Source organism: Leopardus geoffroyi, chromosome B3, assembly GCF_018350155.1.
Source record: "Leopardus geoffroyi isolate Oge1 chromosome B3, O.geoffroyi_Oge1_pat1.0, whole genome shotgun sequence".
NCBI classification, from domain to species: domain Eukaryota; kingdom Metazoa; phylum Chordata; class Mammalia; order Carnivora; family Felidae; genus Leopardus; species Leopardus geoffroyi.
The window spans coordinates 120,620,406-120,644,639 of record NC_059337.1 but is presented as its reverse complement, the minus strand read 5'-3'; the positions used below and the strand labels follow the sequence as shown (position 1 = coordinate 120,644,639).

Below are 24,234 nucleotides of genomic sequence, written 5' to 3'. Positions count from 1 at the left end.
GACCCAGAACATACTGCTTTCAGGCTCTGCCCAAACTAGAGAATTTGAAGACCTGAAGACAACCCTGTGTCAGTGAGGCACTGCCCTCAAACTGTGCTCAAAATGGCGGCCTGTGGAGCCCAATGGAGACAGGCAAAGCCGTGTGTGCTTTATCGCAGCTTCTCAAGGGAGGTGGGGTCTTTAACAGGACGTGTAGGTCCATTGGGAGGAAATTCCCCAAGGACCTAAGCCACATGCTGCCCCTTGAGAGCACGAGGCAGCACTTTCCCCGTGTTGCCCTTGTGTTCCTAGAACACCTTGCACGGAGCCTGGCATGCAGCATCACCCAAGGCTGGCTTTCTGGGAGGAGCAGAGAAATTATAGTTGTAAAGATGAGCATATCAACCTGAACGACCATTCCTCTGAATGGCATCTTGCACTGGTCCTTCTCCCTGTCTGGAAAATGGCCCGCTGACAATCCAGGAAGCGTGAGGCAGTGAGGAATGGAAGGTGGGAAGGTCATGGTGAGGTGTCGGGGGGTGGGGGGGGGGGTGGGGAACCAAGAAGATGCCTACAGGGAGGATTGAAGATGCTTTGAAAAAACCCAGCTCGGGGCTCCTGGGTGGCTCCGTGGGTTGAGTGCCCGACCTCGGCCCGGGTCACGATCTCACGGTTCATGGGTTCGAGCCTCGCGTCGGGCTCTGTGCTGACAGCCTGGGGCCTGCTTCGGGGTCTGTGTCTCCCTCTCCCTCTGCCCCCCTTCCCGTTCACAGTCTGTCTCCCACATAAACATTAAGAAAATAAAAAATAAAAAAAACACCCAGCTTCCCAAGTAGGCCAACCAAACCATGGAAAAGAAGAGATTAGCAGAGTCCCCAGAGCTGAGACCAAGAGCAAAAGAAGGCCCCCACCCCTGCAGAACCTAGGCTTTCAAGGGACTACGTGAAAGAAGGGAACCTCTTGCCAGACCGGTTGCTTTTAAGAAATTTATTTAGAAAAATAACCCTACCCTGCCCTCCTCCCTCTGTGCCATGGGACTTGGGCATCGTATCGTATTTGACTCTGGATTGGGCCTCCCGTCCGCACGGGGGCCCGGCACATGCTGACAGGCGGCCACGCCGCTGGGTGACCTCACACCCTCTCGGCCGGTACAGTCCTGCGCTCGATCCTTGTCCAGGCCTCTGCCTCTGGGTCTCCGGAGGGAGAGAGGGCCCTGAGGGGCGAGGGCGGCCTGGCCACAGTCTGTGTGCCCCTCCCGAGGCCGGCCAGGGCGGCTGGGGGCGGGGGGCTCCGTCCGCCCCCCACCGCCTCTCAGAGCTCAGGGCTGGAAGCGAGGAGAGCTGACGTGAGGCTGGTGGAAGGCATGGGCGCTGTATACCACGTCGGGGGGCGAGGGCGTGCTGGCCGCCAGCACCGAGCACAGGGGCTCATGGCTGCTTAGCACCGACGTGAAATACTTCATCTCTTCCGTGAGCTGCTTGATCTCCTTGCGCAGAGCCGCGTTCTGTTTCTCCAGGTCTTCACTCTCCTGTGGGGAGACAGGTCAGCATCTGAGACTAGCGTCAAGGAAAGCACAGGATCGGGGGAGGGGGGACCGGAGGAGTCCAGACTGGGTTCTCACCGGCACAGCCGTGGGGACGGGCGTCGGTGAATTTTTCTGCACGCGTGGGTGCACGTGTGCACATGTGTTTGCGTGTGTCATATGTGAGTGCGGGTGCATCTCTGCGCGCCTATGTATGCATAGATGCCCCGTCGAGCCTATGACACTGCTGGAATTTGTCTGTTTTGACCTATAAAGATGGCGGTTCCACATGGTCCCACCCAACAGAGGCGTGCACAGGAATGAGTGTGGGCACGCTCCTTTGTGTGTGTGCGTGTGTACATGGGTCTCCGTGAGTGTATACATGGGTTGAGAGGGGCAAGGGTAGGTGAGGGGAAGCTGGTTGGCAGGTTAGAACCTGAAGAAACAGCAGAGAGTTTTTCTAGTTCTGTTTGATACAGGTCACCATTTCCCAAGCTTGCCCTAGCAGTAGAATTTAACGGCTTGTCACACAGTTCCAGGCTCTTCGTGAAATCTAGAGATTTGAACTGAATGGGTTTGGGATGTGGGGGGGATTCTGGGAATTCACAGAATTTTTATTAAAATGTTTATTTACTTTTTTTTTTTTTTTTGAGAGAGAGAGAGAGAGACAGAGCACAAGAAGAGAGGGAGACACAGAATCCCAAACAGGCTCCAGGCTCTGAGCTGTCAGCACAGAGCCCGACGCGGGGCTCAGAACTCGCAAACGTCAAGATCGGGCCCTGAGCCGAAGGTGGACGCCTCACCAGCTGAGCCACCCAGACGCCCTGGGAATTCGCTGAATTTTATCGAGTGCTCCAGGTCATTCCAATGATCGGGCAAGTTTGCAAACGTGAGTTAAATGCAACCTTAGATTTGTTTTAGTTAGTCAAGCACTAATGAAGTGCCTAAATGTTAGGTGCCTGAACACAGACTATGAACTCAAATGTCCGTTGATTGGCTGGCTGATGACATTAATTGCTGGCCTAGAAGTTGACTCAAAACTACCGTGGGCAGTGGGCAGATATAAGATAACCTACCACGTAAAAGGCACCTTACATAACCCATCAGGAGCATAAGCAGCAATGAGATATCCAGGTTTGCTGCTAACGGCCTTCATCCATGAGCCCAGGGTTTCTTTTTTAAGTGGCGGAGGGGTGTACGACCGGCCTTACCCATCAAGCCAGCTCCCATCTGTCTGTGAAGGACAGATGCAGGCAGGCTCGGCCCCAGCCTGGCATTTCCTGTATGTGGCGTTGAGCTAGAAAATGTGGCTAGGTCGGTACAAAGGAAACCCCTATCTCTAACATGGGGTGGGGGTGGGCGGGATACTCAGACCCACGATGGTGGGGTCAGAGGCACTGGCTTCTTCGGCAAGGTACGGCTGGCTCTCGCTAATCTCGCCACTTGGCTGTTTCCAGGCACATCCCGGAGGCAGGGCATCCCCTCTTTACCGAAAGGTAAGAGAAAGCAACACATGAGACTGGGTGGGGGGTGGTTGGTAAGACGGGAACTGGGGGCCGGGAGTCCTGGCCCCTTCCTCTAGCCCTTTTCCTCGCCCCCTCTGAGAGTTTCCACTGGTGACAACGTTTACTGTAAATTCTGTGCTCTGAAGAGCCTGGGCAAACCCCGAGGCAGAAGGGAGGGGTAGGGTGGGCGGGCCACAGGGACCAACCGCGCTCTGACCTTCTCCCCGCCTAGAGGCAGGCCCAGCTTTCGGGAAGTGACAGCAGGTTCTTCCTCCCCAAGCAAGCTCTGCTGAACTCTCTCTAGTTTTCTCTCCTCCCCCCCGCCTTGCAGATCCCAGAGCTCTAGGATGGGGCGTCACGACTGCCGCTGCCTCTAACCAGAAAACAACCCCCTGTGACAAGAAACTCATCTTTACCTCGGGAAGCAAGACTGCTTCCTGCTAGGGCCCCAGAGAAACCAGCACTGCCAGCCCAGCAGCCTCACTGCCAGCCAGACACTGGCAAGAGGAAGAGTTTGACTTCCCTTGTAGAAGGAAGTGGCTGATCTGGGGCCTCCTCCCAACATGTCCCCACCTGCCAACGTTTGGTCCACTCTGACCCTCCCTGGGGCAGTCATGCCCCGGAAGGGACTCACACGGGGACAGCTGGCAAAGGCCGTTAACTCGGAGGAGCTAGGATCACATCCCCTGACTTCCCTTAACTTCCCAGTGGCAGCTAGCAATCTAGGACTCAGTGAGGGGGGGGCGGGAGCAGAATGTTTGGGAAGGAAATGTCGGCCTCTCACACGCATGTCTTCTGCTGCAGTCAGGGAGCAGTGAGCTGGCTCACAGTGAGTTTGGGCTTCCCTGGAAGCTGCTTTCTACTTTTTGGAATTCACTTGGGGCCCTCAGGCTCCTCACAGGAACCCCGAGATGGACACGCTGAGGCCAACGGGCTACCATTATTCCCACTTCTCAGATGAGGCCAACTGAGACCCTGGGACAAACCTACCCCAAACACCCCCTCCAAATGATTACAGGCTGGTGGCAGCAGCCGCTACGAGGAAAGGCTTTGGAATTCACCTCAAGACACTTATTTTCTCAGAGGTTCAGACACTTCAGCGATTGACCCAAAGCCCCATAACCATACAGGGTTATGCAGAGCAGGGATCGGCTGGAGGCTTCCCCGCCCTCAGCCCCATTCTTCTAGCATACCCAGTGCTTCCCCCAAGAGACTGGTAACTTACGTGACCAAAGGTCTTTGGAGATCACTAAGAAGTCTTCAACTGCCCTACAGTCTCCCAAGAGAAAACAAGGTCTTGATTTGGGTGATCTTTAGACACCGCACTGGAAGCCTGAGTTAGTCATACTTTCCAGTCACAGAGCTGATCATCTGCCTCCTGCCCAGAGTTGGGAGGGAATCATCCATCCAGCTACGCTTTTAGAGGGCTCACTCAAGGCCAGACCTTCTTCCACATGCACAGTGAGGTCCAGAACATACAACAACAGTGGGCTTCATCCGCAGTAACTGGGGACCGGGGCCCTGGCTGGGTGAGCCCCATGACTCTCTTTTCCCTCTCTGAGCCCCAGTTCCTGTTAGAACGGGAAGACTGGACCTCAACAGTGGTTCTCAACCTTGGCCACACATTGAGATCAGTGGGATCCCTGGGGAACCTTACCAATACCAGTGCCTGATTCTGGTTTAAGCAGTCTCGGGGTAACAGCCTGGGCATTTGGGTTGTTAAAGGCTCCCAGGGGATTCTAATGTGCCGTGAACACTGCCAACCATGAGAAGGAACCATGAGCTTAGACGCTCTCCAAGACCTCTTCACCTCTGGAATATCTCAGAGTCCGAACTGACTGAGCGTATTAACCTCTAACCCCCACTCGTTGGGAAGGGGTGCGCGTGAGTGTCAGGGAGAAGGCTGTTGGGAGCAGAGGGATGCAGACTCAATTTATATGAGAAAAATGAGTGGCAATCGATTTTGTAAAAGAATAATCTAGCTTGACGTAGTAATTTTTATTGAATGCTGCCACGTATCAATCACTTTTCAAAGTATTTTAGTTATCATCATATTTAATCTTTGCCACAACCCTATCGGGTAGATAATGTTATCAGACACATTTTACAGAAGAGGACGACCTAAGGTACAGAGAAGTTAAGTAATTCGCTCAAGGTCACCCGGCTCGTAAGTTGCAGCAGCAGGACCAGAAGGAGGCAGTCTGGCTTCAGAGTCTGTGCCCACCATTTTCTCTTGCCTTTGACATCTGTTTACATTGTATGACGTTTGGTAATTATCCTGTGAGGCCTCAGCCCTGTTGGCTTTGCAATTTCATCTTCCCTCTTTTCCCATTTCTTGCAAGTCCGGGCGATAAGGTTCACAATTCACCCTCACCTGTGAAGCTGCCTGATGCCAACCCTGTCATGAACTACAAGCGGCTCGGGGGTGGTTAATGAAGAGGCTTCATGGGGGTGTGGGAACATTCTGGGAAATTCCCTACTGGAGGGGCCGAAAGAGGGTCACTCAAAGAGCTCTCGAATGATGGGGAATCCCCAGGCAGTTCCCTTACCCACAGGGAAGCCAGTGAGGACCAAGGCCAAGGCCAGGCTCTGGCCCAAGGCTCTGGCAGGGACTCTCCAGGCATTCTGAGCGGGCCTTGGTCCTCCTTCCTGCCAGCTCTGGTTTACTTCTCTTTGAATTTTCTAATCACAATTTCCAGAAGAGTGAAAATAGTCCCGGGTGTTCCTCCTCAAGAGAACATGTATTCGTTTATTGATTGGGTGACCTTTCAGCCCCCACCTACACTTGAGCAGGAGAGTAGTGTGTGAAGCTTATCCCTCGCACCCAGCTATGTTCAGCCTCCTGCAGTTACCAATCCCCGTCCACAAAATGCAGATACAGAGTGGAGCCCGCCATTGCTGGAGAAATCTGCGAACTGACAGGCAGGACATTTCCGAAGCCATGGTAGGACGTATGCCTACCCCTCCAACCAATCTGGGGGAATTAGCCCCAACTTCTGGTCCTCACCCGATGAAGAGAGAAGAGGAAACACTAAACCACAGGCCTTTGCACTGAATAATGTACAAGTCTGATTCTGGAGAAATTTTTACTTTCTTGCCATCCTAAACTCCTCCCCCTTGCTTTCCTCTAGAGAGGCTAGAAAATAAATTCACCAGAATGCTCTGCTTCCCTTGCAGCTAGGCATGACCCTGTGACAGATTCTGACCAATAAGGTGTAAGCAGAAGTACCTGGGGGTGGGGCTTCCCTTTTAACTGAAAAAGCAAAGCCTCACCAGGACAAAAGCCACCCTCCCTCAACACAGATTGATGCCTGGAGGTCCAGCAGCTACCTTGCAGCCTTGAAGATGAAAGCCACATACTGAGCATACCTGCACAGAGACAGAAGTAGCTCGGGTCTTCGATGACATTCCTGCCTTAGCCCTGGTCTGTCCCACTCGAATTCCTTGTGAGAGGACTCCTTCTATTACTCGTAGCTAAATGCAATCCTGGCTGATATCTCAAGTTAGAAAGTTTATCACTAGCAAGCCCAATTCCAAAAAACAACTGATAATTGCCATGAACACAAAGGTTTGAGTTAAGTTTTGTTTTGTTTTTTAAACCTGCCAGGCCTCTGGGACAGTGTCTGGGTATAAAACCCCTACAACTGTACCAAACTCACTCCACACATTCTTCCTCATGCACCTGACGGGCTTCCAATGTCACTGCTCCCCAAGTCTCAACCCTGGCTACATACTGAAGTCACCTGAAGTGGGGCGCCTGGGTGGCGCAGTCGGTTAAGCGTCCGACTTCAGCCAGGTCACGATCTCGCGGTCCGTGAGTTCGAGCCCCGCGTCGGGCTCTGGGCTGATGGCTCAGAGCCTGGAGCCTGTTTCCGATTCTGTGTCTCCCTCTCTCTCTGCCCCTCCCCCGTTCATGCTCTGTCTCTCTCTGTCCCAAAAAAAATAAACGTTGAAAAAAAAAAATAATAATAAAGTTTGAAGTCACCCGAAGAGCTTCAGAAAATCTTAATTTCTGGATCTCACTCCTGTGAGAGGTTCCAATCTGATTGTCCTGGAATGGGTCTCAAGCATCAAGACTTTTAAAAATGCTCCCCAGGGGCACCTGGGTGGCTCTGTCGGTGAAGCATCCGACTCTTGATTTCAGCTCAGGTCATGATCTCGCAGTTTTTTGGGTTCGAGCCCCGCGTTGGACTCTGAGCACTGACCATGTGAAACCTGCCTGGGATTCTCTCTCCCTCTCTCTCTATCCCTCCCCCCCACTTGCACTCTCTTTGTCTCTCTCAAAATAAATAAGCTTAAAAAATTGTTTCCCAGGTGAGCTTAATGAGCAATTAGCTTGGGAATCATGTTTGTAGCTGATTCCTCTTTTTAAAAATGTAAGAATATAAATATGGGCAGTGTTTAATTTTATTAAAATTGTATTTTATATATTTAGATTTTTATTAAATATTTTTATTTTATAATATACAGTAAAAATAGCATAATACAAATAACTTTAGAGAGATGGGAGGATGTTTCTAAGTCAAAAGTATTTTCTGAAATTAAATGCCTATTTAAGGCAAAGGCCTTACTATCCCAATTGCTATTATATTTGGTGAAAACAATTTCAAGTAGCCCAGAACAGTTCATTTTTATGACAGAAGAGCCAGAGGTAGGACATCTATTTGAATCTCATTAATGATAACTTGATCAAACCAGGTACCCTTTAAATTGTGGAGCTCCATGAGGGTCTATCACTGCCTTCACTGCTTTGCCATCATTGATTAGGACAGTGCGTGGCACATAGTAAGTGTTCAATAAAATCATGTTGCTTGACTGCCAGCTTGAACTCTCTAATAATTTACCAAACCCTGCTTATGAAGAGTCTACTAAGTAAATTTATGATGTCCATGACATTTCCAAGGGAGTGTTTAAGCATTTACTAGCTTTTATAGCTTCTATTTTATAACAAGGATAGTTGCAAATGAGTGGAAGAGATCCACTTTTTTAAAAAGGCCCAGGTCAAATCCCTACTCAGCAACACTTTTGTTCCGCAAACTGAACCTATGCGTGGGAGTAGCAGAACGAGCACCATTTTAGGAACTCTGCATATAATTTCCTTAGCTGGAACCTGGTTTTCCCCATCCATTCCACACGAAGGAGACTTGAAAAGCCAGGCCCGTGCTCTTAAATTTTTATAAACTGGAAAGTATTATTATACATGAAGTCATATATGACTTAAGTCATATATGACTTCATGTATAATAATACATCTGATATCTCCATCTGATTGATTTGTAGGAAAATGCCAAGCGCTCTGCGTTAAACAAATGAACAAATATAACCTTCTCAATGCAAAACAAAACAGAACAAATGCAATATTGTTCTGCTTTTATATTTACTCTGTCATTTAACTATCGAACAACCCAGGGAGGGGCTATTGCCTCCCATTTTGCAGATCACAAGTTAGGTTCAGACATATTCCCCAGGCAGATCTGAATTAGTTTTGTTGACTCTCCCCACCCTACTCCCTGCCCCTACCCCTACCCCTACCCCACCCCCAGCGGGCTCCTGCTCCCTACCACAGGCTCCTTCCTGAGTTCCTTCTCCTGGTCTCAGAGGCCTGGGCCCACAAGGCGTGTTTTCCGACTTTTGGCCCTTTTCCAACACACAGTTTGGCCTCAAGGCTCTGCTGAGCACACCTTTTCCTCAGGTTCTCCCAGTCTCCTTCTATGACCACGATCTGTCAGGGCTTCAGACAGACCTTCCTTTGCTCACTGTCCCCACCCCGTCTGTCCATTAGTTACATTCAACATCGCACTATTTGATTTTCACCGAAGTACTCTTCACTTTATGTATTGAGCCTGTTTGTCATTTATTTGCCTGTTTTGTTTCTTTTTAAAAAAATTTTTTTTAACGTTTATTTATTTTTGAGAGAAAGAGAGCATGAGTGGGAGAGGGGCAGAGAGAAAGGGAGACACAGAATCCGAAGCAGGCTCCAGGCTCTGAGCTGTCAGCACAGAGCCCGACGTGGGGCTCAAACTCACGATGAGATCATGAGCTGAGCCGAAGTCAGATGCTCAACCAACTGAGCCACCCAGGCGCCCCTACTTGCCTGTTTTCTAGTGTGACTTCCAGTTGAATGCAAGGTCCATGAAATCAGGGACTCTGTCTTGTCCCTGCTGTGCTCTCAATGCCTAGAACAAGCCAAGCCGTACCTGGCACCTAGGGGGCTAATACATACTTGTTGGGCGGATGAATCATTTCTGCTAACATTGGATCTAGTCCTGGGAATATGGCCTTTGCTTTTATAATTTTCTGGATCACTCTACCCCTTTAGCAGGAAGGCGTGTTCTCATACCAGCCGAGGACCCAGAAAATACTTTGGTTAGAGGATCCTCCGTTGCAGGAAATTGCATTTTGGCCCCAGGAATCCAGTCCACTCTGCGTGGCCCTGAACTTTATCTTCCTTTTGAATTTTGATAAGAGCTCAGGTCACCTTCCTTGGTTTCCTGAAACCAAGAGTGATGAGTCGTGTGCTGGGACAGTTCCAGCACATACCTGTTGTCCTGGTGTAATTCTTACTAGTGCTGTTTTTGCTTCCAAAAGTGTTCCCATTTGGAGGATAAGTGGTAAGATTTACTAAAACTTGACCCCCACATTCTAGCTCAGTGATATCATCTTTGTCCTTGTCCTCACTGTCCTCCGGAGTTCACTCCGATCTCTATTTGCCCATTTTCGTATGTTTTTAAATAAAAAAATATGCAGTATAACTACCTTTAAAATATTTTTAAAAAATCATACCCACCCATGATTCTAGTACTCTTAACACAAGTGTTTCCATTTTGCACATGTTGCCCTCTTGCCGTTTTTAAGACACACAAACACTCATTTGTATGAAATCTCAATCGTTGTGCAGAATACAATTTGTTTTTCGCTTTGTCTTGTCACCTCTCCATAATCACCATAATTATCATTTTTATTGGCTCTGTCATCAAATGGAAGATCCGCACTTTACCCCAAATGGTTTTTTAATGTTGGACATTTAGGCTGCTCTCAAAATGTTGCTATTGTAAGTAATACCACAGTGAACATCTTGGTGCATTCTGGGTTTTGTTCGGTTATGTCCTAGGATAAATTTGTACGAGTGAGATTAGCAGAGCAAAGGGCACAACCAGTCTTCCAGTTCAGGGCCGTATTGCAGTAAAAGGGTTATGTAAAATATACAATGTTACCAGCAGTGAATGCATGTGTCAATTTCACTCTAACCCCATTGGCATTTAGGCACTATAATTTTATTTTTTTATTTTAATTTTTTTTTAAACGTTTATTTATTTTTGAGACAGAGAAAGACAGAGTGTGAACAGGGGAGGGGCAGAGAGAGAGGGAGACACAGAATCTGAAACAGGCTCCAGGCTCTGAGCTGTCAGCACAGAGCCCGACGCGGGGCTCGAACTCACGGACCGTGAGATCATGACCCGAGCCGAAGTCGGACGCTTAGCCGACCGAGCCACCCGGGCGCTCCTAGGCACTATAATTTTAAATAATTTATTTGGCCAATTAGCCTTTTGAGGGTTTCTTAATTTCGTTGTAATGTGACAAGTTATTGACAACGAAGGAGGAAGAATTTTCTATGGATCTGTTGCCTAGAACAGCATTCTCAACCAGGGACAATTTTGCCTCCCAGGGAACATTGGACAAGGTCTGGAAATATTTTTTCTCATCACAGCTCAGGGGTGAGGTGCTGCTACTGGAAAGTAGGGGTTAGATTTTACATTTTACAGTGCACGGGATCCCCCTCCCCCAACAAAGAATTATGCAACTCAAAATGTTAGTGGTGCCGAGGCTGAGAAGCCCTTAGTGTGTATCATTTTCACAATCAGAATAGAAAATTGGGTTATTTTCATTTTGGTAGGAAAAATGTTACGTAAGTTTTCTGTTCATAGCTTCTGCCCACTTACCTATTGGAGTCTGGATGTTTTTCTTAAAAAGGACGTTCTTTCTATGGTATAAATATGACATCTGCATTTATTTCTTTTGATGCAAGTATTTTCCCCAATGTATTACTGTCCTTTTCATTTTGTATTGCAACTTTAAGACCTTTTTAACATAAAGGAACGTTTAAACTTCAGGCCCTCTCAACCCGGGACTCTCTTTCTCATCACTTGCTGTATATGCTTGGGCTATATTGCTCAAGATTGGCTAGGTCATTCAAGCCTTCTGGTTAATGGTTTACTTCTTGGCTTACCCTTTGCAAAAGGATGTGTAGGAGCAACACCCTCTGAATAATAAAGTCCTATTCAACAAAGTGGTACAAATCAAAAGCAAATGGTGGGCAGGCAAGAGGTTTAGGTTTTTGGGCGTCCTTGAGAAAGACCTCAGTGTCCCCATTGGTTACATGGCAGGTTGGTTTGCAGCATCTCTGAGTTATCTTTTAATTCTGTGATTCTATATAGAAGGGAAGATGACCATAATTATTGTTATACCCCCCCCGCCCCCCCCCCCCCCCCCACAACCACGCTACCACATGGACCCATAATGATCTCTACATAATGATATCCCACAATCTGAAGGGGACTTTGTCCTGTGGAACCACTCTATGCCCCCTAGGAAGCAGGGTGCCAGACTGAGTACTACGGAGGAAACTAAGAAAATCCCCAAGCAGTTTGGGAAAGGACTTTTTGGTGAGATGCTCCCATTCTTTTCAAGAGAGAGAAGTTTGGGTGCTGCTCGCTGAGGACAGCTTCATGGAGACATCTGCTTGAATGGGCACCATCAATTTGTGACCTGGGACCTGTAATCTCATTTGAACAGAAATTCTTCATAAACATCAAGACTGGTCGGGGCGCCTGGGTGGCGCAGTCGGTTAAGCATCCGACTTCAGCCAGGTCACGATCTCGCGGTCCGTGAGTTCGAGCCCCGCGTCGGGCTCTGGGTTGATGGCTCAGAGCCTGGAGCCCGTTTCCGATTCTGTGTCTCCCTCTCTCTCTGCCCCTCCCCCGTTCATGCTCTGTCTCTCTCTGTCCCAAAAATAAATAAACGTTGAAAAAAAAATTTTTTTAAAAAGACTGGTATGGAGCTGGCCTCCTTCCAAATATGCCTCCCAAACTTAACCACACGGACCCATCATCAGTGGTACAGGCATTCAGGGGTGGTAGATTGCCTTGACATGCTTTTCTTTCCCAAATGAAAATAGTCTACGTTGTTGTTCTGCTTTTTAACATGGTACACATTCATCACAATAAAAAAAAAATACAGAAAAATACTAGGGTAAGATAAGCTACTCAAAACTCATGACTCAGGAATAACTGCTATTAGCATTTTGGAGAACATCTTTCCAGATATCTGTATGTATGCAAACATGCCCCAAACCCACAGATACTGTTTGTAACTTGCTGTTCTCCCCTCATTGCTATGTCATATGTATCTTTCTGTGATACAGACATACATAGTCATTTTTAGTGGTAGCATAAAATTCTAGTGTCTGCATGTGTCATAATATGCTTAATCCCCTATTGTTGGGCATCTGTCCAATTTTACAGTATTGATAAAGCGTTTACTGGTCATGATGAACTAAGCATCTTTGTGCATTTTTTTCTTCAAACATTTGTAAGTGCAATTGCTGTGCCGGAGTATTCTTAGGTGAGATGTTAATATTTATTGCTGCACAGCCTTCTTTAAAAAGGGTTTCAATGGACATGTTGATATATTGCATCGGGACTTTACTTTCTTGACTAGGCCTAATAATGGAGGGGGGAAAAGTGTGAATTTTGGAGGTTGTTGCTTAAAGAACAAAAAAGTAAAGTTAGGAAGAGACTCAAGGAGGATATCAGAGAAGGTGAATATAACTTCATGAGAGTCTGAAGGAAACAGGCAGTATAGCATCATGGCTAGGGAGATGGGCTCTAAAGTCAGGCAGACCTCGTTACAAGTTGTATGATCTTGATCGAATTACTTAACCTAAGAATTATGAAATAAGGCTTTTGTGCAGATTAAATGAGATACTACAGGTAGAACCATTAACACCCAGCGCCTGGTACACAGTCATGTATTTAATTAATGTTTTCAATAAAAGGAAATTCATAGCAACAGAGGACCAAGAGAAGTGACTATTTTCCACAAATGGCTCACTGATTTTCGCTGAATTTTTTAAGGGCAGAACTAGCCAGACATTCCTTCTGTGTTTTGTTTTTGTTTTTGACCTATGCCTTCTCTATGCAAATAAGCCTTATGGCACCGTCTTCCAGAGAGAAAAGAGAGAACTCCAGGAGTGAAAAAGAACCACAAGCAGCTTTCTCTTCCAGTCCTCCCCAGACGACCAAGAACAATAGTGTCATTCTAAGGAGGCCCAGGGGGTTGACATCTTTGCTCAACTGTTTTTCCTCCATTACTCAATCTTCCTCTGATTGTAAGTAACTTAATTCTCACAGCATCAGTTCAAAGCTTCACTTCACGCATAATTTACACTCAGGACCTTTGTTATATATGGCATTAAAGAGATCTCCTGGAACCTGGAACCCTTTTTCTTTTTTCAGACTAGTATAAGACTCCTTTAGGAGCCAGCCCCAGGAAAGCACCTTTCCCACCCCCAGCTAAGGGAGTACTCACAGTTCCAGCTTTCAGATTTGGCCCTGTTCCTCCACCTTGCTTCCAGTTCCATTCTGGAGGCCAGATCTGACTTGTCAAAGGCATAGCTCTGGGCTAATATTACTGTCTCCCCAGCATCTCTTCTACTTTTAGCCTTTTCATGAACAAAGCTTCTCAACTGTTCTCAACTTTTCTTTTCCACTGACCCAGGACACTGGCTCAAAATCCTTCAAGCCACTACAATCAACCAGGATGGCCACACAAGTGACACCGATCTGCCATTCCTTATAGTGGTTTGTCTAGTACTGTAGAAGTTAGGGTTACTCATGACAAATCCCAACTTATAGTTGGTTCTCCCAAAGGACTGAGATATTTATGTCAGATGCTCAAGAGATAAAATGTCACAGAGGAAGACTATTCAGTGTTTGAAATCAAAATTAAAAAAGAAATCATCCTGGGGCGCCTGGGTGGCTCAGTTGGTTGAGCGGCCGACTTCCGCTCAGGTCATGATCTCGCAGTTTGTGAGTTCGAGCCCCGTGTGGGGCTCTGTGCTGACAGCTCAGAGCCTGGAGCCTGCTTCGGATTCTGTGTATCCCCCTCTCTCTGCCCCTCCCCTGCTCATGCTCTGTCTCTGTCTCAAAAATAAATAAAAACGTTAAAAAAATTTTTTTTAAAAAGAAAAGAAATCATCCTAATGCATATGTAGTAATGACTGATGTCGAGAATGTAAATATGTATATTATAAACATAAAAGAACATGATAAAAACAGCCAAGCTGTATAAAAAAAGGGGAAAAGGCAAAGTATCTCTCTTTTGCTTTAGACCTTTCATCCTATTTTTCAGAAACAAATATTAACTTTGAGGGAAAACCCATGTGAAAAATTTTAAGTTCATACACATATGCACATGTATGTTTTTCTTTTTATTAAAAACATACATGGGAGCAAACTAGGTACCATATTCACCCCCTTTTTCACGTAAGCATATAGAAGCTTGATAATCTTTCCAGATTAACACATTCGATGTAACATTTTGACAACTTCATAGTATCCCATTGAATGGACAACTATAGTTTATTTCATTACTTCCTCACCCATGAATATTTAGCTTGTTTCCAGTCTTCACTGTAACAAACAATGCAGCAATGAGTGTCTTCACATGCACATAATTGTGTAATCTGGGTGCATGTTTGTAAATAGACTCCCAGATGTAAAATTGCTGATATTTTACACCTGAGTAAAATGAATGACAGGGTATGTGCACTTGTAATTTGGATGGGCTTTTTTTTTTTTAATTTTATTTTATTGTTACATTTATTTATTTTTGATAGAGAGCACAAGTGGGTTAGGGGCAGAGAGAGAGGGATACAGAATAGGAAGCAGGCTCTAGGCTCTGAGCTGTTGGCACAGAACCCGATGCAGGGCTCGAACCCACAAACCATGAGATTGTGACCCCAGCCGAAGTCAGACGCCCAACCGACTGAGCCACCCAGGTGACCCTGGATGGACTTCTAATGGAGTTGTACTGACATATTCCTACTAAGTAGTATGTGGTGGTGCCTGCTTCTCCATTGCCTTGGCAACGTCACATATTAGCAACATTTTTTGTCTTTGCCAGTCTGGCAGGGAACCTTCCAGTTGCTTTAATTGTCATTTCTCTAAGTGAGGTCTAGAATCTTTTCCATATTTATTTGCTATCTCTTTCTCTCTTTCTGTAAATTGCCCATTTATAATCATTGCTCATTTTTCTTTTGGGTTGTTAATCATTTTCTTATTCATATGAGCTCTCGTGTGAAGTAAATATGCCCTTTTTTTGGTCATGTGTATTACAGATATTTTCCCCAATCTGTGATTTGCCTTTGATTTTGCATAGAATATTTTGAGCTGTATAGAAATTTTTATTTTTTATGTATAAGGGTAACGTATATCAGTTTTTGCCTTTACGGTTTCAGGGTTTTGTACTTTATCTGGAAAAGTCTTCATTCCAAAATAATTTTTCAATGTTCTTTTTTTTCCCCCCAAATTTCTTTAGTGGTTTGTTTTTTGTTTTTTTTTACATTTAATCTGTGTGCATGTTGTATGAGAAATGAAGACTCTAGCTTTCTTCCTCCCAAAATGGCTAGCCAGTTGTCCCAAGTCTATTTATTGAATAATGCAGCTTTCTTTCACTGGTTTGAAAAGCTATCATCATCATTTTGCATTTGCTCTGGTGCCTAGTTTTTAGGAACTGACATATGTGTTTGGGTCTTAAATTTCAGTTTGTTTTGGGGTCTCTTTCTGTATTCTGTTCTGCCCAATGTTCTGCCTTTTCCACATTGTTTTGATTTCTATATTTACAATTCAGCTAATCTTCTTTAATTACCCTCCTCTAAAATTTTCCTAAAAGCTGTCACATGGTTGTTTTTCACCAAGAACTTAGAATAGCTAATCTAAGTCTCTTCTAACTGCCAGAAAGTCCTATTGGGTTTTTATTGGGATCACATTAAGTTAAATTGATAGATTTATTTCAGGAAAATTGCTATCTTTACATAAGGTATATCTTTCCACTTATTGGAATGTTTTTTTTTTAATCACTTAGAATAATTCTAAAGTTTTAAAAAATTGAGCCCTGCATATTTTTTGTTAAATATATTCTTTCCTTCCATTTGCCATTATTGGTATTATATATATGTATATGGAAAAGTATATATATTTTTAAATATATATATATTGGGGCGCCTGGGTGGCGCAGTCGGTTAAGCGTCCAACTTCAGCCAGGTCACGATCTCACGGTCTGTGAGTTCGAGCCCCGCGTCGGGCTCTGGGCTGATGGCTCAGAGCCTGGAGCCTGTTTCCGATTCTGTGTCTCCCTCTCTCTGCCCCTCCCCCGTTCATGCTCTGTCTCTCTCTGTCCCAAAAATAAAAAATAAAAAAACGTTGAAAAAAAAATTAAAAAAAAAAAAATATATATATTAATGTTTTTTAATGTTTATTTGTTTAACATTTATTTATTTTGAGAGAGAGAGAGTGTGAGCAGGGGAGGGACAGAGAGAGAGGGGGAGAAAGAATCCCAAGCAGGCTCTGTGCTGACAGCACAGAGCCCGACCCGGGGCTCAATCTTACAAATTGTGAGATCAGGACCTGAGCTGAAACCAAGAGTTGGACACATAACCAACTGAGCCACCCAGGCGCCCTCACTGTTGGTATTATCAATGGAATCTTTCCTCCCATTAAATTTTCTAATTGGTTGTGGTTTACATATAGGAAAGTTTTTACTCTTTTGTGTTAACTTCGAAAGCTGACTGGGTTTTCTTATCACTTTTAATAGTTTTCAGCTGAACATTGATCCACTTACTGGATCCACTTATTAGCTACTGAAGTCTTTTGGAGATGAACTGGTCCAGTATGTAAATGAACTAGAATTTAAAAATTTTTTTTAATGTTTTATTCATTTTTGAGAGACGGAGCGAGACAAAGCATGAGTGGGGAAGGGCAGAGAGAGAGAGGGAGATACAGAATCCGAAGCAGGCTCCAGGCTCTGAGCTGTCAGCACAGAGCCCCACACGGGGCTCGAACTCACAAACTGCGAGATCATGACCTGAGCCGAAGTTGGACGCTCAACCGACTGAGCCACCCAGGCGCCCCTAAATGAACTAGAATTTAAATAAAAACTTAAAAAAAATTAATTAAAAAACATTAAAAAGGAAATGAACTGGTCAAGATGTGCCTTTGTCGTTTTTCACCAATGCATCTACTATGCCTAACAGATTCCATGGTTGTCTGCAGGAGGAAAGGAAATAAGTGTGGTAAGGGCTTGTGTGAAACATCCAACAGAAGAGAATTAAAATGGAATGTCGACTTTGTTTGTTGATATCACAATTATGAAAAGAAGCACCTGATCCAGTTTACATGAGGGGTACTCAATGCCAGGGATGGTATAAAACTGGCGTAAGATTAAACCGTTGTGGAAAGAGGCTCCTTCCCTACTCTATTTTAAAAGCAATCAGTATACAGCATTTTGGTATAACCCACTTATAGGATAGATACTGAAAACGCTAAATAATAAGTAACCCACACTCTCACTGCAGAAATGAAGTAACGCTTTTGGTATTTTAAGAGAGATAATAGTGGCAAAGCTGAAACCGAGAAAATGACATTACCCCAGCATAGGAGGCTAGCACAGTAATGCAAGCATGGCCCTTATTTGATACGGTACTCTCAGTCGCTGGTCTTTACAATATTGGTAGATGGATCTACGGCTATGTCTGAAGGCCAGAGAATGGTTCCAGAACTTCAACATGTGGAGCCAAGCATGAACTCAAGAGTAAACCAAGCCCTTGACCTTAAGGATGCTAGTGGTAAGCCAGAAGATTTTTCTAGCTGAATCACAAACATAATTAAGAGGATAATGGATAGAGAAGATAGGTGATTACTTCTAAGAGGAAATGAACATTTCAGACCACAGCCAAACCCTCTGCTTGAAGGTGGCAGACGTATGTTATGTGGCTGCCAAAAGCTTTTACCTAAAGTCAAGAAACAAGCTGCACTGGCTGTAACCCCCAGGCTAGCTACGCAAACCTATGTGACCCACTCACTGGGCAAAAAGTGAACCTGACCACTGTGGTGCTCAAAGGAAAGGAACGAGGAGGAGTTTGTCCCCAGATGTGGGGAGGCTAGGAAGGAACATTCTAGAGACTGCGGTTGGAGGTGCGGGTGTGGACGTGGTGACTGCATGACTTGGGGTCTCCATGCATCCCAAGCCCAGAGATTCTCTCACTCTAGCCATGGCCAGTATAATCAAGATGGGCCAAATCTTCTGGTTCTGAATCTTCTCTTACAGAGAGAGAGACAGACAGACAGACAGACAGCTGCGTCCATTGAAAACTTTGCCATAGCAAAGAAAATATATGTCCCCCTCACTGATATGTCTCTGGGCTTGAATGAAGACCAGTGGGTTGAATTTACAGGGAAACAGTGGTGCAGCTCAAGATAGGGAGGACTCTTCTGCTCAGGTTAGGAGGGAAGGAGTTCTCCGACAGAAGTGAGCAGGCGTACATTGGGGACCATTTCAGCGGTGTGTGTGTGTGCGTGTGTGTGTGTGGTTGGGGGGAGGGAGGGGGGCGCATGTAGAGGAATCTTAAGCATCAAAAGTGTGTCTGAACTTGCCAGCCCTTAAGAAATCTCTCCGCCCTGAGATTCTGCAACGTATATATAATCTTGTGATAATTTAGCTTACTTCTATAAGAAAAACTTATTAATATTACTCTTATTATACTTAAAATTTTTGAGTATTATATGCCAAGCAGTGTGTTCAGCTTTTTAGATGCACTATCTCTATGAGGTAGTTACTGTCATTTCCCATTCTATAGATAGGAAAATTGAGTCTAAGGGAGGTTACCAACATTTCTAAGGTCAATCACACAGATAGCAGGTGGCAGAGCTGGGATTCAAACCCTGTGCTTCTGACTGCACAGTCACAGAGATATACTTAATTCACACTTTTTTTTCTTTCTTTCTTTCTTTCTTTTTTTTTTTTTTTGTTTTACTTTTGCAAACTTATAAAGCTTATAGCAGTTTTACAGTCTCAGGACATTGTCTACTTGCACAAAAAGCAAGGCTTTATCCTTTCCCATTTTTTTGATGTTTATTTTTATTTATTTATTTTTTAATTTTTTTTTTAACGTTTTTATTTATTTTTGGGACAGAGAGAGACAGAGCATGAACGGGGGAGGGGCAGAGAGAGAGGGAGACACAGAATCGGAAACAGGCTCCAGGCTCTGAGCCATCAGCCCAGAGCCCGACGCGGGGCTCGAACTCACGGACTGCGAGATCGTGACCTGAGCCGAAGTCGGCCACTCAACCGACTGAGCCACCCAGGCGCCTCTATCCTGTTTAATTTTTATTTGTTTGTTTGCTTGCTCTAAAGAATATTGAATTAGAATCGGAATCTGACAGAGACAAGTGCATGATCATAGATTTTCAAGCTTAAATAAATTGGAGTGTGGTAAGAGCCTAAGCCATAATGAAATCACAGAGAATATAGAAGTACCGGGGTCCCCAGCAACTTAACATTTAGACGGCTGATCAGCATTATCAAAGAGAAGAAAGAATTTGGTGTTCATTCATTTATTTTTTTTTCGATTCGACAAATATTTATGACCTTAAAACTATGTTGGGATGCAACAGAAGACATGCTGAATACATTTCTTATAAAACACAAGCACCCGTTCGGAGATGTTGGTGCAGACTATTCTCGGCTTCCCTACCAAGCTAAAAGAAGCATCTGTTTTCCCCCCTAAAACTACACCTTACTCTTTCTTGAGAGCATTAAAACAACTATTCCAACTGGTTGATTGCCACGGTAATCTTTCAAATAAACACAAAGCATACTTCTTGTCCTTTGTATCAATTGCCCTTTTTACCATTGAAAGACATTACGAGGATGCTCGAGGTTCGGGAATGGTTCAGGAGGAAGGAGAGGAAGGCTGAGCCGCTAGAGGAAGGGATGAAGGGATGGAAGAGGAAGGAGCCAGTGAAGAAAGAGCTGGCAGACTAAGGGACCAAGGAAGGGGCAGAATGAAGACAGGGAAGGCGGTCAGGTATGGGTGACAAGGAGGAAACAGTGCTCTGGCACACGGCCAGAATTCAGAAACGTTGATCAGAGCCCTGCTCCGCCAGTAGAATTGCAGCTCAGCACCACCCGAGGCTCTTGCTCAAGCCAGGGGTCAGGACCTTCTCTAGAAAGTTCCAGACTAGAGGCAACTCAATCAGGACAGTGACCGTCCCAGATAAGTGTACTTGAAACTGCCTCTTTCACAGATCCCTTGGGATGTCATGAAAGATATTTCGAAATAAAACTTAATGATGTTCAGGAAGGCTAAGTAATAAGGTGCGGCCCCCTATGGAGGCCTAGCCCCAGATGCAAGGACCAGGGTGGCTGTCAACTGGCCTCCTAGGGGATGGGACCATATGTGATCCTAATGCTGGGCTCCTGGGTTCCCCCAAAGTGCTTAACACCGTGTAAATTCCTCCCAAAGACAGTCCTGCCTTCCTTCTGCAGAGGCACAAGCTCTCTCTGCCTCCTCCATCTCCGAGCAGGCCATTCTGGTTCTACCCAGCCCTCCTCTGGGCCTCAGGTGATCAACTCATTTACACTTCATGCCCTTGGGGGTCAGGAAGAAGGGCTCACTTCTCTATCAGCCCCATGGCTCATGTTCTGCTACAAATTTTTCTCAATACAACCATAGGAGAGCCTCTCCTTCACACCGCACCCCACAGCCCTACCCTGCCACTCTCCCCCGCCCCTCCCCACATACACATCCCCAAGCAGACAGGCTCAAAGGTGTGGTCCAAGCACCCATGAGTGGTGGGGAGCAAAGCCCAAGGCTCAAGAGAACGAAGGAAGTCCTGAACACTCACCAAGTGCAAGGTGTCAGCCTTCTGTGTCTGCCTCTGTCGGCTCTTCTGGGCAGCAATGCGATTTTTCTCCCTTCTCTGAACTTTTCTCACATCATCAGATGAATCCTGGGAAGCAGACAAGATGGGAATGGGGTGAGTGTGCTCCTCCCTTCTGAGTTAAAACAGGTTCTCCTGCCGTTCGGTATCTGTCCGTCCATCTGTGTGCATCTTTTCATTTGCCCATTCACTCCCTCCTTACCTAAAGGCTGGGCCCAAAAGAGAACCTTCCCCACACTCTGTCACGCTCTCTTACATCTATATAGGTATGCTGGCCAAAAGCTACAGGAAGAAGAAAAAGACCCTGGGGCCTAGATAGGGCTGTATTTGGAAAAAATTGGTTAAGGCGATGAAGTGTGTTTTATCACCTCTCCAGCCCTCTAGGGCTGCTCCACCCTTATTCTTTTCGGCCTAGAATTTTCTTGCTTTTTTTTTTTTTTTTTTTCAAAACTTTGTTGACACCAGCTATGTGACGACTTCTGTGAAAATGCTTTTTCAGAGGTGCTCTTGCTTTTTTTAAAAAAAATTTTTTTAATGTTTATTTATTTTTGAGAGAGAGAGAGAGAGTGTGTGTGGGGGGGGGGGGGAGGAGAGTGGGGGAAAGGCAGAGAGAGAGGGAGACACAGGATCCAAAGCAGGCTCCAGGCTCTGAGCTGTCAGCCCAGAGCCCAATGCGGGGTTCGAACCCACAAACCGTGAGATCATGACCTGAGCCCCCCAGGCACCCCAGAGGTGCTCTTGCTTAATTCCTCAAATCTGTGAAGTTGATATTATCGTTTCTATCTTATATGTGAGGAAACCGAGGCTCAAAGGGCTTGCCCGAGAGTTCACAGTAAGCCAGGACTTACATCTTCTGCTGCTAAGTCTGATGCCTTTCCAAGCCACTCCCCACCCCTCACTGGTTTGTACCCACGTGTCTTCTCCCACATCGCTGGGCTCAGGTCCCATCCCAGATCAGTCTCTCTTTCCCCCTGCATTCCCTTCATTATGCTCAGTGACCCTGACATTCCCCGTGGCTCTGAGCACAATGCCTAATACAAACTAGAGACTAAGAACAGCTCTAACGGTGGAGATTACCTGGCTGTGGCAGGTTGCTGATGGGTGCTTAGGAGGACAAGAGGACCTCTGGTGTCCTCTAAGTATGTCCCACAGATGGACATGTCCTCTACGTGGGCAGAGAGGTTAGCTCCAGCGGTCCCCCAAACACTGCAGGATAGGTGTAGGAGCCTGAGTAAAACTCTTCCACCACCCCTACCCTGTTCCCCCTCAGGTCCACACGGGACAGAGGGGCACTGTTCCTGGGGCAAGACCCTGTGCTCTCCAAGCATGTCTTACCAGCATCCCCAACACTTCCAGGCCATTGCAGTAGGAGGGCATCGGGTCAGATGGGAAGGAAGTGCTTTTCTCTAAGGGGCTGGGAACCCAGATTACCATGGAAGCCATGAGTAATTTCCTTCCTAAGAAGAGTACAGACTTCCAGGCAGCCCGAGCCACCCTGATACCATCTGGAGCAGAGGACTGGATTGTTTGCCCTCTAGAGGTCTCTGCTATGACGTCTCCCCACCTGGTGCTCTTCTGTGTGGTATTCATGACAGATGCTGTCTTATATGTTTATATACTTTTATTTTGGCTGCAGCATCTTGAAAGCCCTCTTGGATGTCTATGCTAAGCAAAGAATGTGGTTTTTAAACCACAGAGTTGGGGAAGACATTTTAATCTCTTGATGTATTAGGTGAGAATGCAGAAGCCTTTCTATAGGGAGGGATGTCAAGGAAGGTGGTGAAGAGAAGTCTCCAAAGGTTTGGGGTCAGGGTGCCTGGGGGGCTCAGCTGGTTAAACGGCAGACTCTCGGTTTTGGCTCGGGTGGTGATCCTCAGTTCGTGGGATTGAGACCCGCGTCAGGTTCCGCACTGACGCTGTGCCCAGCCAGCTGCCGATTCTCTTTCTCCCCCTCTCTCTGCCCCTCCCCAGCTCATGGTCACTCTCCCTCAAAATAAGTTAATAAACTTTTAAAACATTTAAAATAAAATAAAATAAAATAAAATAAAATAAAATAAAATAAAATAAAATAAAATAAAATAAAATAAGCTTCGGGGCTGGCAAGAGGCCCCTCCTGTTGGCACCCCTCAAGCTGAAAACTTTTGACTCAGAAGTCACCATCTAGATTCCAAAACGCCCCCAGACTCTCTACCTCGATCGCTCTGCTTTCCCCGGAACTGAGCCGAGCTGAGCTAGAAGTGAGTGCGTCCGTCAGGTTCCAGTACTGCCTCCCGATTGACCCTTTCCTCCTGTCCAGCGGCCACAGGGGAAAGAAAGAGGCTTCCAGGCTTCGCGACAGCGCCCCAGCATCGCTCTCCGCTGGCCATGCTGGCGGCAGGGGCAGGGCCCCTGTAGGTCCTCCTGCGTCCGCTTCCCCCTCCGTCTAACTTGCTCTTTTTTCTTCTTCGCTTTTCCCCGTGGCCTCTCTCTCTCCCTCTCTCTCTCTTGTCCTGCTGCCCCCCCCCCCCCCGCGACCCCACGCGCCGGGGCCGGGGGTGCCAGCGGCCTCTGTGATGCTGTGCCCCTCGGGTTTCTCCCGCCTTGCAGACAGGTGGACCCTCTCTCCTTGGAGAGGCCGGGGTTCTCTGATGCACATGCCCCTCCTGGCTTCCTAGAAAGCTTCGCGGGGTGAGGACCCGGCTGAGGCGGGGGCGGTGGGCCCCGTCTGGAACCGAGAGGAGAAGGGGCCCTGGTGGAATGGGTGCGGGACGAGGGTCCGCGCCGACAGGCGGCTGAATTGCAACCACCGTCGTAAGTCTGACGGGGTGTTCCTGCCACCAGCCACTTCCTCGCGCCCCGGGGCTCCCTGGGCAGCCCAAGGAGGCCTGGCCCTCCCGCTGCCCGCCCCCTCGGAGACGCAGAAGGTGGGTTGCAGGGAAAGGGGGACCCTACCTGCTTGCCCGGGGGAGGAGAGCGGCTGAAGCTGGAGTCGCTGCTGTCCGAGCTGTGAGGCATGGCTGCAGTCTTCCGGGCTCTCCACCCAGCCCCCGACGCGCCCGCGGGCTCTCTTGTCACCAGCTGGCCTCCCTTCCTGGCTGCTCCCGGGCCGCCAGCCCACCCCCCTGCACAGGTCCCTCCTCTGCCCGCCCTGCAGCCACCTCTGACCCCCGCGTCCTCCTCGCTCTGGGGTGCAGAGGCACTGCTCCCCACAGGGACATGTCGCTCGCTTTGGGGCTCGTGCGCGCGCGCT

At 46.8% G+C, this 24,234-nt stretch overlaps 1 protein-coding gene and 1 long non-coding RNA gene across 2 annotated transcripts; one reads left to right on the top strand and one right to left on the bottom strand.

Moving 5' to 3' along the window:
- Positions 1 to 951: 951 nt before the first annotated feature.
- BATF (basic leucine zipper ATF-like transcription factor) lies at positions 952 to 24,234 on the bottom strand. The gene is made up of 3 exons (XM_045451549.1): positions 23,937 to 24,234; positions 20,970 to 21,074; positions 952 to 1,507 (listed from the first exon to the last, which is right to left on the bottom strand). The coding sequence occupies exons 1-3, from the start codon at positions 23,997 to 23,999 to the stop codon at positions 1,298 to 1,300; spliced, it is 378 nt and encodes a 125-aa protein (XP_045307505.1). The 5' UTR covers positions 24,000 to 24,234; the 3' UTR covers positions 952 to 1,297.
- On the top strand, positions 10,522 to 12,558 carry LOC123584099. Its single transcript, XR_006705159.1, has 2 exons — positions 10,522 to 11,824; positions 12,053 to 12,558. It is a non-coding gene; the product is annotated as an uncharacterized LOC123584099 (long non-coding RNA).